Source organism: Tiliqua scincoides, chromosome 3, assembly GCF_035046505.1.
Source record: "Tiliqua scincoides isolate rTilSci1 chromosome 3, rTilSci1.hap2, whole genome shotgun sequence".
Taxonomy (NCBI): domain Eukaryota; kingdom Metazoa; phylum Chordata; class Lepidosauria; order Squamata; family Scincidae; genus Tiliqua; species Tiliqua scincoides.
Genome location: NC_089823.1, coordinates 75,879,063 through 75,891,108, shown reverse-complemented (window position 1 = coordinate 75,891,108; position 12,046 = coordinate 75,879,063). Strand labels below are relative to the sequence as shown.

Below are 12,046 nucleotides of genomic sequence, written 5' to 3'. Positions count from 1 at the left end.
TGGCCTTTTCCTCCATACATCTCTCCAACCCCCTTTTCAAGACACTTAGGCCAAATGCCATCGCCACATCCTGTGGCAAGGAGTTCCACAGACCAACCACAGTCTGAGCAAAGAAATACTTTCTTCTGCCTGTCCTGACTCCCAACACTCAGCTGTCGTGGCTGTGCCCTGGTGCTGGTGAAGTGTGAGGGGAAAGAGCACCTCTCTGTCCACCCCCCGCATGGGCTGTCTCAGTCATGCCCCCTCAGGCGCCTCTTTGGTCGGCCGAAGCGCCTCCGAGCCCGTCCTCTGCAGTCAGCGGGGCTCGTGGCGAGGAGGGCAGCCTCGCCCTGCAGTCTTCGCCAGCAGCGAGCGGGAAGGGCGGCTGCCTGCGTGTGGGGCGTGTGTGGGTCCCGGTCCCGCCCCCGAGGCGGCCTCCTCCTCCTCCGGGCCTGGCGCTGCGCGTGCCTCTTCCCGAGCCGAGGCCCGCGGCGAGACGCAGCGCGCCATGGAGGCCGAGGGGCTGCGGGCACGCGAGTGCCCGGGCGGGCTGGGGAGACGTTGCCGGCGGCGGTTGGGGCGGTTGGCGTTCCGCGGGCTGTGGCTGGCGCTGCTGCTGGCGGCCGCGGCGATGACGGACGAGGCGGCGGCGGACGCGACGCAGGGCTGGGGCGACGAGAAGTGCCACTACTACGCCGGGGGCCAGGTGTACCCCGGGGAGGCGGCGCGGGTGCCGCTCATCGACCACTCGCTGCACCTCAGCAAGGCCAAGAGTAGGTGCCTCGCAGGGCCTGCGGCGGGAGGCGGAGGCGAGGGTGGAGCGGAGCCCCGGCCTGCGAGGAAAGCGGCTTCCTCGGGCGCGGGGCAGCCACCCCAGCCCCTCTTTTCCCGCCCACATGCTCAGGCCTACTGCATGTCTACTCAGAAGTCAGCTCCATTGTGTCCAGTGGGGCTTACTCCCAGGAAAGTGTGGCTAGGCTTGCAGCCTCACAGCCTGATCCTAGGCATGTCTACTCAGGACTAGGTTCCGTTGGGTTCAGTGGGGCTTACTCCCAGGAAAGCACGCATAGAATTGCAGCGCCACAGCCCGCTCCTATGCATGTCCACTCAGAAGCAAGACCCATTAGAGTCAATGGGGCTTACTCCCAGGAAGGTGTGGATAGGATTGGGCTGCCAGTCCCCTTTCACACCATCCCACACAGCTAGTAAGGTAGTGAAGGGAGATATTCGGATTTTGGTATCTGCAGAAAACCTCATAAATGGATGAGGGAAGGCCATTCATTCTTTTGCTAGAATGTGCCCTTCTTGATTCCAGTGGGGAGGAAAGGTGTGGGATGGTGTGAAAGAAAGAAAGTGAGCAGGGCTGGTGCTCTTAACCTTTTTATTGTGGCATGAAAGTTTTGTGGACCGCTGGGGAAAGCTTTTGCCAAAGTAAAGCTGTTCCTGTCAGTTGCCACAGGACTGAAGCTGTGCTTCCAGAAATTAAGAAGACTGAACCCAGTTTTGTAAGAAAATAGTTGATACTGCTTTCTAAAAAGAGGCAAAGAATATGAAATTCATTTTTGCCCTGCTAGTAGGGTGGAATGTATAATAGCAACACCTCCCGCTTGTTCCAAATGTTTGCTTTGCCCTTGGCAAATGACACGTCAGACAAAACTTGTGCTTTTAAAGTGCAGGGAGGAAGGAGAACCAGGCATTTGACTTGTCAACTGCTGAAAAGATGCTCATTTTTGAAGTTAAAATAAAAAAATCAATGTAAATAGTCCTGAAAGGATAGAATGACATTCTGTGCTACAGTACATGGAACTAATGTGTTGTACAAAATTTTTGAGAAGGTGCTAGTAAGTGCTCCTTGATAAGAAAATAGCAGACTTGAATTCTACAGCAGATTTTTAAAAAAGAAGAAAGTGCAAGGGTTGCATTATAAAGACAAGCTGCTGTTTGGTTTAAAATGTGGCTTGCCTTTTTGACAGAATTAGCAAGTGAAGTTCCATCTCTGAAATACACACAAGCATATATCGATTCTTTGGACTGTGGCTTTAGATTTTTGCTACGAATAGTCCACATAGAGTTACTCAGTAAGAGTGTGAGGGCTCCCATTATTTGTCTTTTTAATCACTGAGCAAAAGTCTTTGTTCCTCATTTCAAACTTGGGCTGCAGTCCAAACCACAGTCATCTGTTTCTCAATTGTGTTTGGTTTAAGTGGCATTAAGCACTGGTAACCTGTGGCCTCCTTTGCAGCCTTGGGTAGGTATCAATGAAGTCACATTAAGTTTGTGAAAAAAGCCAGTATTTTTTTTCCAGAGACTCACTTTCACAACCTTCATCAGTGTACAGTAGTATAGTTCTCTCAATACTGAGCCACCATTTCAGAGCACACAGTTTTATTAATGATAAACTTCAGTATCCTAAAATATGCATAATGTAAAAATAAGTTACTTACAATGAATGGGACTCACAGTGCAATCCTAGAAATGTCTATGCAAGAGTAAGTCCCATTGTGTTAAATGGGGCTTACTCCCAAGAAACCCTGCATAGGATTGGAACTTTAGTTCCATGTAATGGGTTCAAGGTTAACATGTTTGTCTAATATTCCTAATTTGGTAATGCCAGCATTTTCACACCTATCTTATTGCCGTCTTATTCCATTTTCTGCTTGTCATAAATGGTCCTGTGTGACAAGTATATTTGCTGGTCTTCTGCTGTACTACACTTAATAACTAAATTATTTAATGACTTAATTACTGAATGCTAAATTACAACTGGTTTTCATGAATAAAATATGGTAAATGGAACTCTAGATCTTTAATACAGTTTAAAGAATAATATTTTAAAAAGCCAAGCTTATCTTATGAATTGCCTAAGAATGATTCACATTCAAATCCTAGTCATTTGGATTGACATACCTATATGCAGCACTACAAAAATGTTGTGTGTGTGTTATAGTGCATTCATACAGCTTTATTGGCATAACAGTTCCCAAGAACTTACTACACTAGTGCAGCAAGTCATAAGAACCACAACTGAAAGAAATTTCACTTACATTGCTTCTTTAAACATGATTTGTTTTTAAATGCTCATTTATTGCATTAGAAATAGTATCTTTACATAGTTTTGTAGTTGTTTTTAGTTCATTCTTTTTCTTTTTAAGTTTCTAAGCCAGCTCCTGATTGGGAAGGAACAGCAGTCATCGATGGAGAATTTAAAGAACTGAAGTCATCAGATTATGAAGGAAAATACCTTGTTTTCTTCTTTTATCCTCTTGACTTGTAAGTGAAACTATTGCATACCTAATACACGCATATTTTCACAGTATTTCTTGATAATTAAAGAGATCATAGCAGTTGTTAGTTGCCACTTTTAGGCATTATGTTGAGGATCTCCACTCCTATAAATACTATTATATCAAATGGTTATTTCTCAGTGCAGCTGGAGGTTAATATTGGTTTCTTGAAATGCTATTTCAGATGGCTTCTCCTACAATTCAGATGGTCCCTAGTGTAAAAAGTATGTGGATCCTGACTACTGTTTGCAAACCTTAAATTAAATGTTGTGTGTCGTTTAATCATAATGCTTGTATGCCACCACCATGATTGATTAGGATGCCTTACCAACAGCTGTGCCAACTGGTTACAGAATATGTAATTACTGTATTCAACTACTGTGAAGATGTTAAAGTATTGCAACAAAATACACTAGTGGAAATATTTAAAGTAGAATATATTAGATTCCTAATGTAAGGGAAAGATTTGCAAAGGAACAAACATGTATTTGTTGTAGAAGTTAGTATGCTAAAATATAGCTAAGTAGAAAACTGTTTTTAGCTCTCAGAAATTTAGAATTTAACCTTTTTTTCAGCACATTTGTGTGCCCAACAGAGATAATTGCCTTCAGTGACAGAATTGAAGAATTCAGAGCAATAAATGCTGAACTAGTAGCTTGCTCGGTTGACTCACATTTCACTCATTTAGCATGGTAAGTCTTTTTTTTAATATAATTTGAACAATTTATTTGTGGCTAACTGTTAAATTTTATAGCTAAAAGTAGCACGATTGTTAGGAAACATGGGACCAAATCCAGTTGGATGCGTATGCGCACTGTTAGGTGCCTACTGCTGTTTCAAAAGTACAGCTCTTCACTCATGGCACGGCTTTCAGTGGGAAGAGGAGACTGATAACAGAAAACTCCCACAAGGGGAGCAGCAGGCATTGGGGTTGAGGATAGGAGAGGAGATGCCAAGGCCAATTGGATTTGTGATCTTCTGCAATGAACTGATAGGGTGTCTGAGGACTCTAAAATAAGATATCTTGGATGATCTATTGATCAAAAATATACCTCTTATTTACTCATAAATCCATTTACATAAAGAATCCTACATGGCAAACTTAATCTTTTAAGTTTTTTTTTGTTTGTTTAATCCAGGGGTGTCCAAACTTTTTGGCAGGAGGGCCACATCATCTCTCTGACACTGTGTTGGGGACCAGGAAAAAAAGGATTAATTTACATTTAAAATTTGAATAAATTTACATAAATGAATATATTAGAGATGGAACTTATATGAATGAATGAAGGTCTTGCAATACCTCAGGGCCTATAAAAGGCCTTGCACAAAGCAAGGTCAACCTTTCCTTTGCTGCTGCTGCATCACAGATGTGAAACAGCAAGTAGTGGTGGGAGCCCTCATCCCACAGCTCAAGTGAGAGGTCGAACAGTTGGCTGTCATGCTGAGAGCAGTTGCATCAGGCCAGCGTGGGCTCCAGCAAGTCTCCGGAGGGCCAGAGGCTCATTGGAGACTGGAGGCTTCCTGAGGGCCTGATTAGGAGTCCTCGAGGGCTGCAAGTGGCCCCAGGGCTGGGGTTTGGGCACCCCTAGTTTAATCTGATGGAACAAATAATATTAAAATATGCTTTTGAAGGAAAAAAAATGTTTGCTCATTGGTAATACTTAGGTTACTGGTACAAAGTGGAGTTTGTAAGTATGAAATAATTCTTGATGCGGATGGTTATCTTCTTTATTCCTGTAGGATTAATACTCCAAGAAAACAAGGAGGACTCGGGCCAATAAAGATACCACTTCTTTCAGATTTGACACACCAGATTTCAAAGGATTATGGTGTTTATCTAGAGGACCAAGGGCACACACTTAGGTATAATTTTCATTGTTATCTTTTCTCCCTCTCCTGCTGCTGCAAATATGTGAGAGTTAAGAACTGTTGCCATGTTTCTTCTCAGAGCATAAGAGACCTGACTGGATCAGACCCAAGGCCCATTTAGCTCAGCATCCTGTTTCTTATAGTGATCAACCAAATGCCCCTAGGAAGCTCATAAATAGGAGCTGAGGCATATTCTTGTCTCCCACCTCTTTAATAATGCTGTATGCAAACTTTTGTATTCAGTATATGAGAGCTTGTTTGAAAACAATTGCAAGATTTGAACCACTAGTTTTACAACAGCAGCTCATTGGAAAGGTCTTTGGAAAGAGCCCAGTCCTTAGGTTTAGGTTAAAAATAATCACTTCAGTGATCCCTGAGGTGTACCATAATATAAATATATCACAAAATTGAATCCAATATTAAATCTTTTAGAGGGGCATAATTTTCAATATATATTATGTGCAGGAGTATACCAGACACAGTTCTCAATATCTAGATAGAGTGAGCAAATGGACATATCTTATGTAATTTTTTCATGTTTTCACAGAGGTCTTTTTATTATTGATGACAAGAAAGTTCTTCGACAAATAACAATGAACGATCTGCCAGTTGGCAGATCAGTGGATGAAACTCTTCGTTTAGTACAAGCATTCCAGTACACTGACAGACACGGAGAAGGTATTTTTCCCCTTAAATACATCAGTAGTGAGAATTAATCTAAGGTGTAGCCTCATCTGTTTGAATTATGTGTTTAAGAAGTTGGGTATGTATTAATATTTTTGGAAACAGACTCACTGTAGTGTTTACTTCAGAGTTTCACATTTTCAGCAATTTGAACTTAAAGTCCCAGTGGGCCTTGAACTTTATGTAGCTAGTTTCTCCCTATAATATGGTATGTAAAAACCATCACAAAAATCAGAACGGTATTAGTGAATACTTTCTATTGTAGAGGTGTAAATTCCTGCCCACAGGACAGTGAAGCAGGATAATTGATTGCAACAACCAAACTGAACCACAGATTGCCATTATAAGTGGAACAACTTCATCATTAGTAATCAGAAGTTGGCATTTGACTAGCTACTTGCATTGTTCCAGGAATCCCTGATCCCGTACTTAATAGAGAGCAAGGAGGTGTACCTTCAGGGAACAGCACTGGTTCCATCTGCCATCCTGACAAAGCACATCCAGGTGTTCCTGTGCTTGAACTTCAAAAAGCTAGGTTTGATGGTGTCATGGAGTTAACTTATTAGATGAGTGAAATCCACCTGATCTCTCCATCCCCTCTTTACCTAGACAGGCAGGTTTTGCTTTATAATTGGTAGGCACATGCCAGTCCCAGTAGTTGGCTTGGCTAGTCTAGACATAGAGAAGGACCAAATCCATATCCAGCATATGGCTGTCTGGAACAAACTACTATAGGAGGCTGCCCCAGCACCTCTTAGACTGCTGAACCAGCACAAGCATCTGGGAGATATACATCAAAATATAAGCAACAGAATAAGAGGAAACAAGGTGTTCATCACAATATTCAACCCAAGTGCATTCTGTTTAGGCTGAGAACTTTTTAGCTGTACTATGTTATATACATTTGTGCTTAAAGAATACCAATGCTTTTCTTATCTTGGTAATAGATACTTACATGCATTAGGGCTAATCTGCAGAACAAGAATAGGAAGCCAGTTGTTTTACTGCAGATTAATTTCATTGCAGTCATTAATTTCATTAATTTACTGCAGTCCTTTCATTGTCATTTCAGTTTGCCCTGCTGGTTGGAAACCAGGCAGTGAAACCGTAAGTTGGTCTTTTTATGCATACTATATTGAAATTTTGTATTTTTTTCTGTTTTTATAATGTGCTCATATCACGCAAGGATATATCACTGATGTGCTATAGAAGACAGGAGTGTTGTTTGCAACTAGCTGTTGCAATTGTATTTCATATACAGTAGCTGTTGGCAAACTAGTTGTATATAAGTGTTTCCAGAGGGATATGCAACATTTTACATGTTCCACATTTCACTCACTTTTTGAAATAATGGCATGTAGATCCTGAGTCAGCTCATGGTGCCAGTTGCCAGCGTTTACTCAAGTGTTAAAATTTCTCATCATCCCTTGAAAACTGCAGCACTAATTAGTTCCTCCATTACCTGCAAATGCTGTAGTGTTAGGAAACCAGAGCATACAGTTTTACAGTAGCACCTAATTAGTTCAGTCATTCAGGGCAGACATTCATGGCTAAAGCTTCCCTTTTATGTCTTCACTAACAGTGTATCTATTTCTTCCTGCTCTTCTAGCATATGTTGGTTTCCCTGGCTTCACACACTTGGGGAAGATCAGAAGTAATTACGTGTATTTTGAAAACAAATTTGATAGCTGTTTCATGCAGCGTTAGCATTATAATAGGTTGTGCTAAAACCAGTATTAAAATTTTGCCCCTAAGCATTTTAGTAGTAGCCAGAAAATACCAAATGCCTGCATTTTTGCTGTCATGGTAATTTACATCAGTAAGTGCACAAGTATCAAACCTTGCTGATGAATGAGATTCCCAGTCTTTGAGCATGTTCACTCAAGTTTTTAGATTATCAAGTATTTTAAAAACATTTTGCATTATTAGTTGCCATTTGTTTCTACAGCTGTAGACTTCCAGAGTAACAAACTCCAAAGCCATGTTTTGTCAGTGAGCTATTTTGTCAACAATTTAAATGGTGCAAGTATGAAGATATACAAAGGGAGGAAAAAAACCATAACTTGGTTTTTCACGTGTGAGGCTGTGGATGGGTCACAAGAGAACTATGTATTCAACGATTCAGATTATTTTAACTAGCTGTAGTTCTGTTTCTTTTAATTTGATTGAAAGACAAAGCTCCTTCCTATTATCCACCCTCTGCATTTGGGGACAATTGAAGCAAATTAGGTACAACTGAAATCAAACTTTGAATTGTGTGCTTGAGGGTGCAATCCTAACCAACCTTTCAGCACTGGCATAGCTGTGCCAGTGGGGCATGTGCTGCATCCTGCTGTTGGGGGACAGTTACTGAGGTCGCCTTAAGGTATGGCAATGTTTGTTCCCTTACCTTGAAGTTGCATTGCTCTTATGTCAGTGTGGAAAAATGGGATATGATTGCGCCCTAAATCTCATGGTTTTGGGATCTGTATACACAAATGTCTTTCTGCATTTGTTCTGTGTGTCTAGTAGGCATATGTTGATTTCAGGTTTATTATTAGTATAAAGTCATGCTAATTCTTTCTTTAGAAATTTTTTAATCAGTGGCGTGCTTTATGTATCTTGGGCTTGATTGCTCAAGAGCATCTCATGGGCTAAGTAACACTTTGGGCAACCTTGTTCTTTTTCCCCCTTTTCTTATTAACAGTGCTATGGTTTACCATGGTCTAACTATAGTTTATGGTCTACTATGGTGTAACTATAGTTACCACTAACCAGGAAAAGGAAAGGAGAATTTATGTCGCTAGACATTGGAAGAAAGGAAAGGAGTACAAAAACAACTGAAGTTCCCAGTAACCAAAGCATGATATCTGAATTGAGCCTATGTTGTATTATTGCAGAGCATTCTTGCTCTTTTCTAGTGTGTTTTCATTTCAGTTGCAATTTTTTAAGTTCAGTTTCATGCACAGGGTTTAATTTGTCTACGCACCATTCTAAGAGCAGTTCTTAATGGGAATGGATGTGATGTACAGTCATTTAACGTCATTAGAAACTATTTTAAATGCATTACAGGTCAGTCCTTGGCATCTGTGAAGATTCTGTTCCCAGAACTCCCACTGATGGCCAAAACAGTGAATAATGAAATCCTCTGATCCAGAGGTTCTCAAACTTTGATGGAGCTTTACTCCCTCAGTAAGTTCTTGTGGGGGAGAGGCTAGGGCAGTGACGCGATCCCCAGGATCACTTCGCTAAGGAGGGGCGAGGGGGGTGCTTTGCACTTACTTCAAGAAGGCAGGGCTGCAGGAGGTGCAGGGAGCCCTGCGCAGCCCTGCACAGGGCTCCCTGAGGCTTGGAACATTCGCTAAAAGTGGGCACAAAGTACCTCCTGCAAAACGGAAGTGCTTTGCGCCTGCTTTTAGTGAATGTTCCAAGCTTCTGGGAGCGCTGTGCAGGGCTGCGCGGGGCTCCCCGCACCACCTGCAGCCTGCTGCTGCCCTGCCTTCTTGAAGTAAGTGCAAAGCATCCCCCTTCCCCTTAGCTGCCTCCCTCCCCTTCACCCGCTCTTTAAAGGGACGGGGCAAGTGTTACATGATCTGGTGGGTCGCAACCCACCAGTTTGAGAACCACTGCTCTGGTCTATTTTCCAAGGCACGGGGAGGTTGCACTCATCCTCTCTGCTCTGCAGAATGCCTGCAGGCTTTTCAGGTTTTTGTTAAAACCAAAAGTGCCTGCCATAAGGCTCCAGCAGGCATTCTGAGTCACGGATTGGCCATGTGTGGCCTCCTTGCAACTCAGAAGATCTCCTGGGTGCAATCAGAAGTTGTGTCCGTGAGTTCCTCTGTGGGTTCTCCAGCCATGGGCTTAGAACTTGCAGTGGGTGCAATATGCAGATTCAGAATCTGTGGATAAAGAGGCGCCACGGTTTTTTATAACATAGTATTAATGCATCTGTGGTCTTCCGTAGTTAGGCCAAGTATGCACTGGAAAAAATTATGCAGCTCAAGTAACTAAAACTGCATCTGTCATGGATGTTAGCCATCTTGGGTTTGCTCTCTTTGTATATATGTGGGGGCAGGGGGAAGGGCAGAATAAAAATCTTGGGAATAAATTCGTATGTGCAAAATCAGCAGTAACTCAAGATATATTTGTACCAAAGCACATTAATATCTGTAGCCATGCCTTCTACATGTGTTTAGATCAAACCTGAAGATGCTATGAGAGTGTGGTGGCCAAAAGAAGAGCTGTAAGTACACTTAGATTCAGGTGTTAATTTAGGCAAATCACCTACAGGTGGGTGTGGCTAATATGCAGTCTTCAATCAACTAAGGCCTTGTTTCATTTTCTTAGTTATACCCTTCTATTAGATAAAACAAGTCTTACTTCATTTGGGTTTTGATGGTGATACTTTTCTTTTACAGATAATTCCAGACCCTGCAGGAAAATTGAAGTATTTTGATAAAGTGAACTGATGGCTTTCTTCTAAACATACAGTTTGCTTTCTTCTAAACACACAGTTTACAACTAAGAAGCTGCCAATAAAGTTCCATTCATTTTTATATTTTTCATGTATGTTGATTAATGGTAGAAATACTGTACTGTCTTTTTTGAGTACTTCCCCAAGGTACTTTATCATTTCTAAGCAGAATGATGATATGGAGGTGCTGAAGCACTGCAAAAATTTTAACACACAATCTCAAGCTGGAGCTATGTAAAAGCATTCCTTAACAATGGACTTGTACCTGACCATGAAAGAACACAGCTGGATCCAGGAACACTCCTAAACTGTAAGCCTGATCCTTCCAGAGGAGTACAGGTTCCAACCAGGACAGGCTGTGGACCCAAACTCAGTTCAGATATCTCAGTGACCATTAACATTTTTTTCTTATCTGGTTTAAGCCTTAATTTTTTAGCTCATATCTAGTCCATTACTGAGGTCAGATACCTGCTCCGAACCTAATACTTCTAGAAAAAAACTGTCATTTTTAAGCAGATACTATTTTTCAATAGAACAAACAATACTTTTAGACCTAGGCAATGATTCAGTGATTCAGCTGTATCGTGTTTTGTGCTTGCTGATTGGAAATTATAAGTAGTGCAAACGAGAAGAAAGGGGGGAAAAGAAAAAAACCTGACTAAAGGCCACAACAAGCACATTTCTACAAAGTTCTCTTTGATGCTGCTGCTCATGTAGGTGCTCCCCCTCACTCCTTTTAAAATTGATACTTTTTCCTTTTATTGGGGGGGGGGGGTGAATGCCACTTCCCTGGCTAAGGATCTGTATGTTTCTGTGGAGCCAACAATCCCATCAGTGTTGACCAAAGAACAACAAAGGCCCAAAGACTGCACACAGCACTGCAGAGATGCCCTCCTTGCCTACATATAGCAAAGGATGAAGACTGCTACCCCAATGGGGTCCATGGAGACTTATGTCACCACCCTACCAGGCTGCAGCTGCCGGACAACAGCCCCATGTCAGTTTGACCTGAAAAGAATCCAACAGCCTGTAAGGGAAAAGGACCCCTGGGGAGAAGGCCAGCTGACCAAGGGTTAACATGTGCCCACTCTTCCTACTCATCACTGTCCCTGTGCTAGCCTAGCAGCTACAGAATGCGTGAAAAATCTTGGAACCAGGAAGATCCATTCTGAAATGTTGGTTCTTGAAAGAGAGAACCTCTATGATTGTAAAAATCCCCTTGAGGGATTTAGAAACGCCTGCCTATGTAAACTGCCTTGAATAAAGTCAGAGGAGTAATCCGATGACCAGAAAGGCGGTAGGTATATAAATACCAAGTTGTTATTATTATTACTACTACTTTGTATTCACTGCTTCTGTCCCAGGCTACAGCGGCTAAGCTGCCTGTGGGGAAAAACCCTCCCAGGAGAGCACTGAATTTAAGGGATTCTTACTTAAAAAACAAACCTATAGCAGCATCTGCAGGGTGAAAAGATGTGACAATTTGCTGAATTACCCCTCAATGTGGCAGACAAAGGGTCAAGAAAAGATGCCACTAGATCCTGGAGCTTGGGGGTAATTTTTGGCTGTGGAGCCCAGAAAGGCTGGCAGTTGGGAAGGGTGGTCTGACCAACTGGCTAATTGCATGAAGGAGCACAACTAAAGACAGCATCCAGCTACAGCCAGGCCATGAACCCAGGCAGCAAAACATGCAGGGCTATGTCCTGGAAAGTTGAGAGATCTGCATCTTGTTTGACATAACTAGGCCTGGGAGGGCCATGCACTGAAGCAACACCAC

General features: G+C 42.4%; 1 protein-coding gene across 1 annotated transcript; it reads left to right on the top strand.

Moving 5' to 3' along the window:
• Nucleotides 1–227: 227 nt before the first annotated feature.
• PRDX4 (peroxiredoxin 4) lies at nucleotides 228–10,351 on the top strand. Its single transcript, XM_066622432.1, has 7 exons — nucleotides 228–752; nucleotides 3,132–3,249; nucleotides 3,839–3,955; nucleotides 5,004–5,126; nucleotides 5,680–5,810; nucleotides 6,889–6,923; nucleotides 10,214–10,351. Exons 1-7 carry the CDS (start codon nucleotides 488–490, stop codon nucleotides 10,262–10,264), a joined length of 840 nt encoding a protein of 279 aa, XP_066478529.1. The 5' UTR covers nucleotides 228–487; the 3' UTR covers nucleotides 10,265–10,351.
• Nucleotides 10,352–12,046: the final 1,695 nt, after the last annotated feature.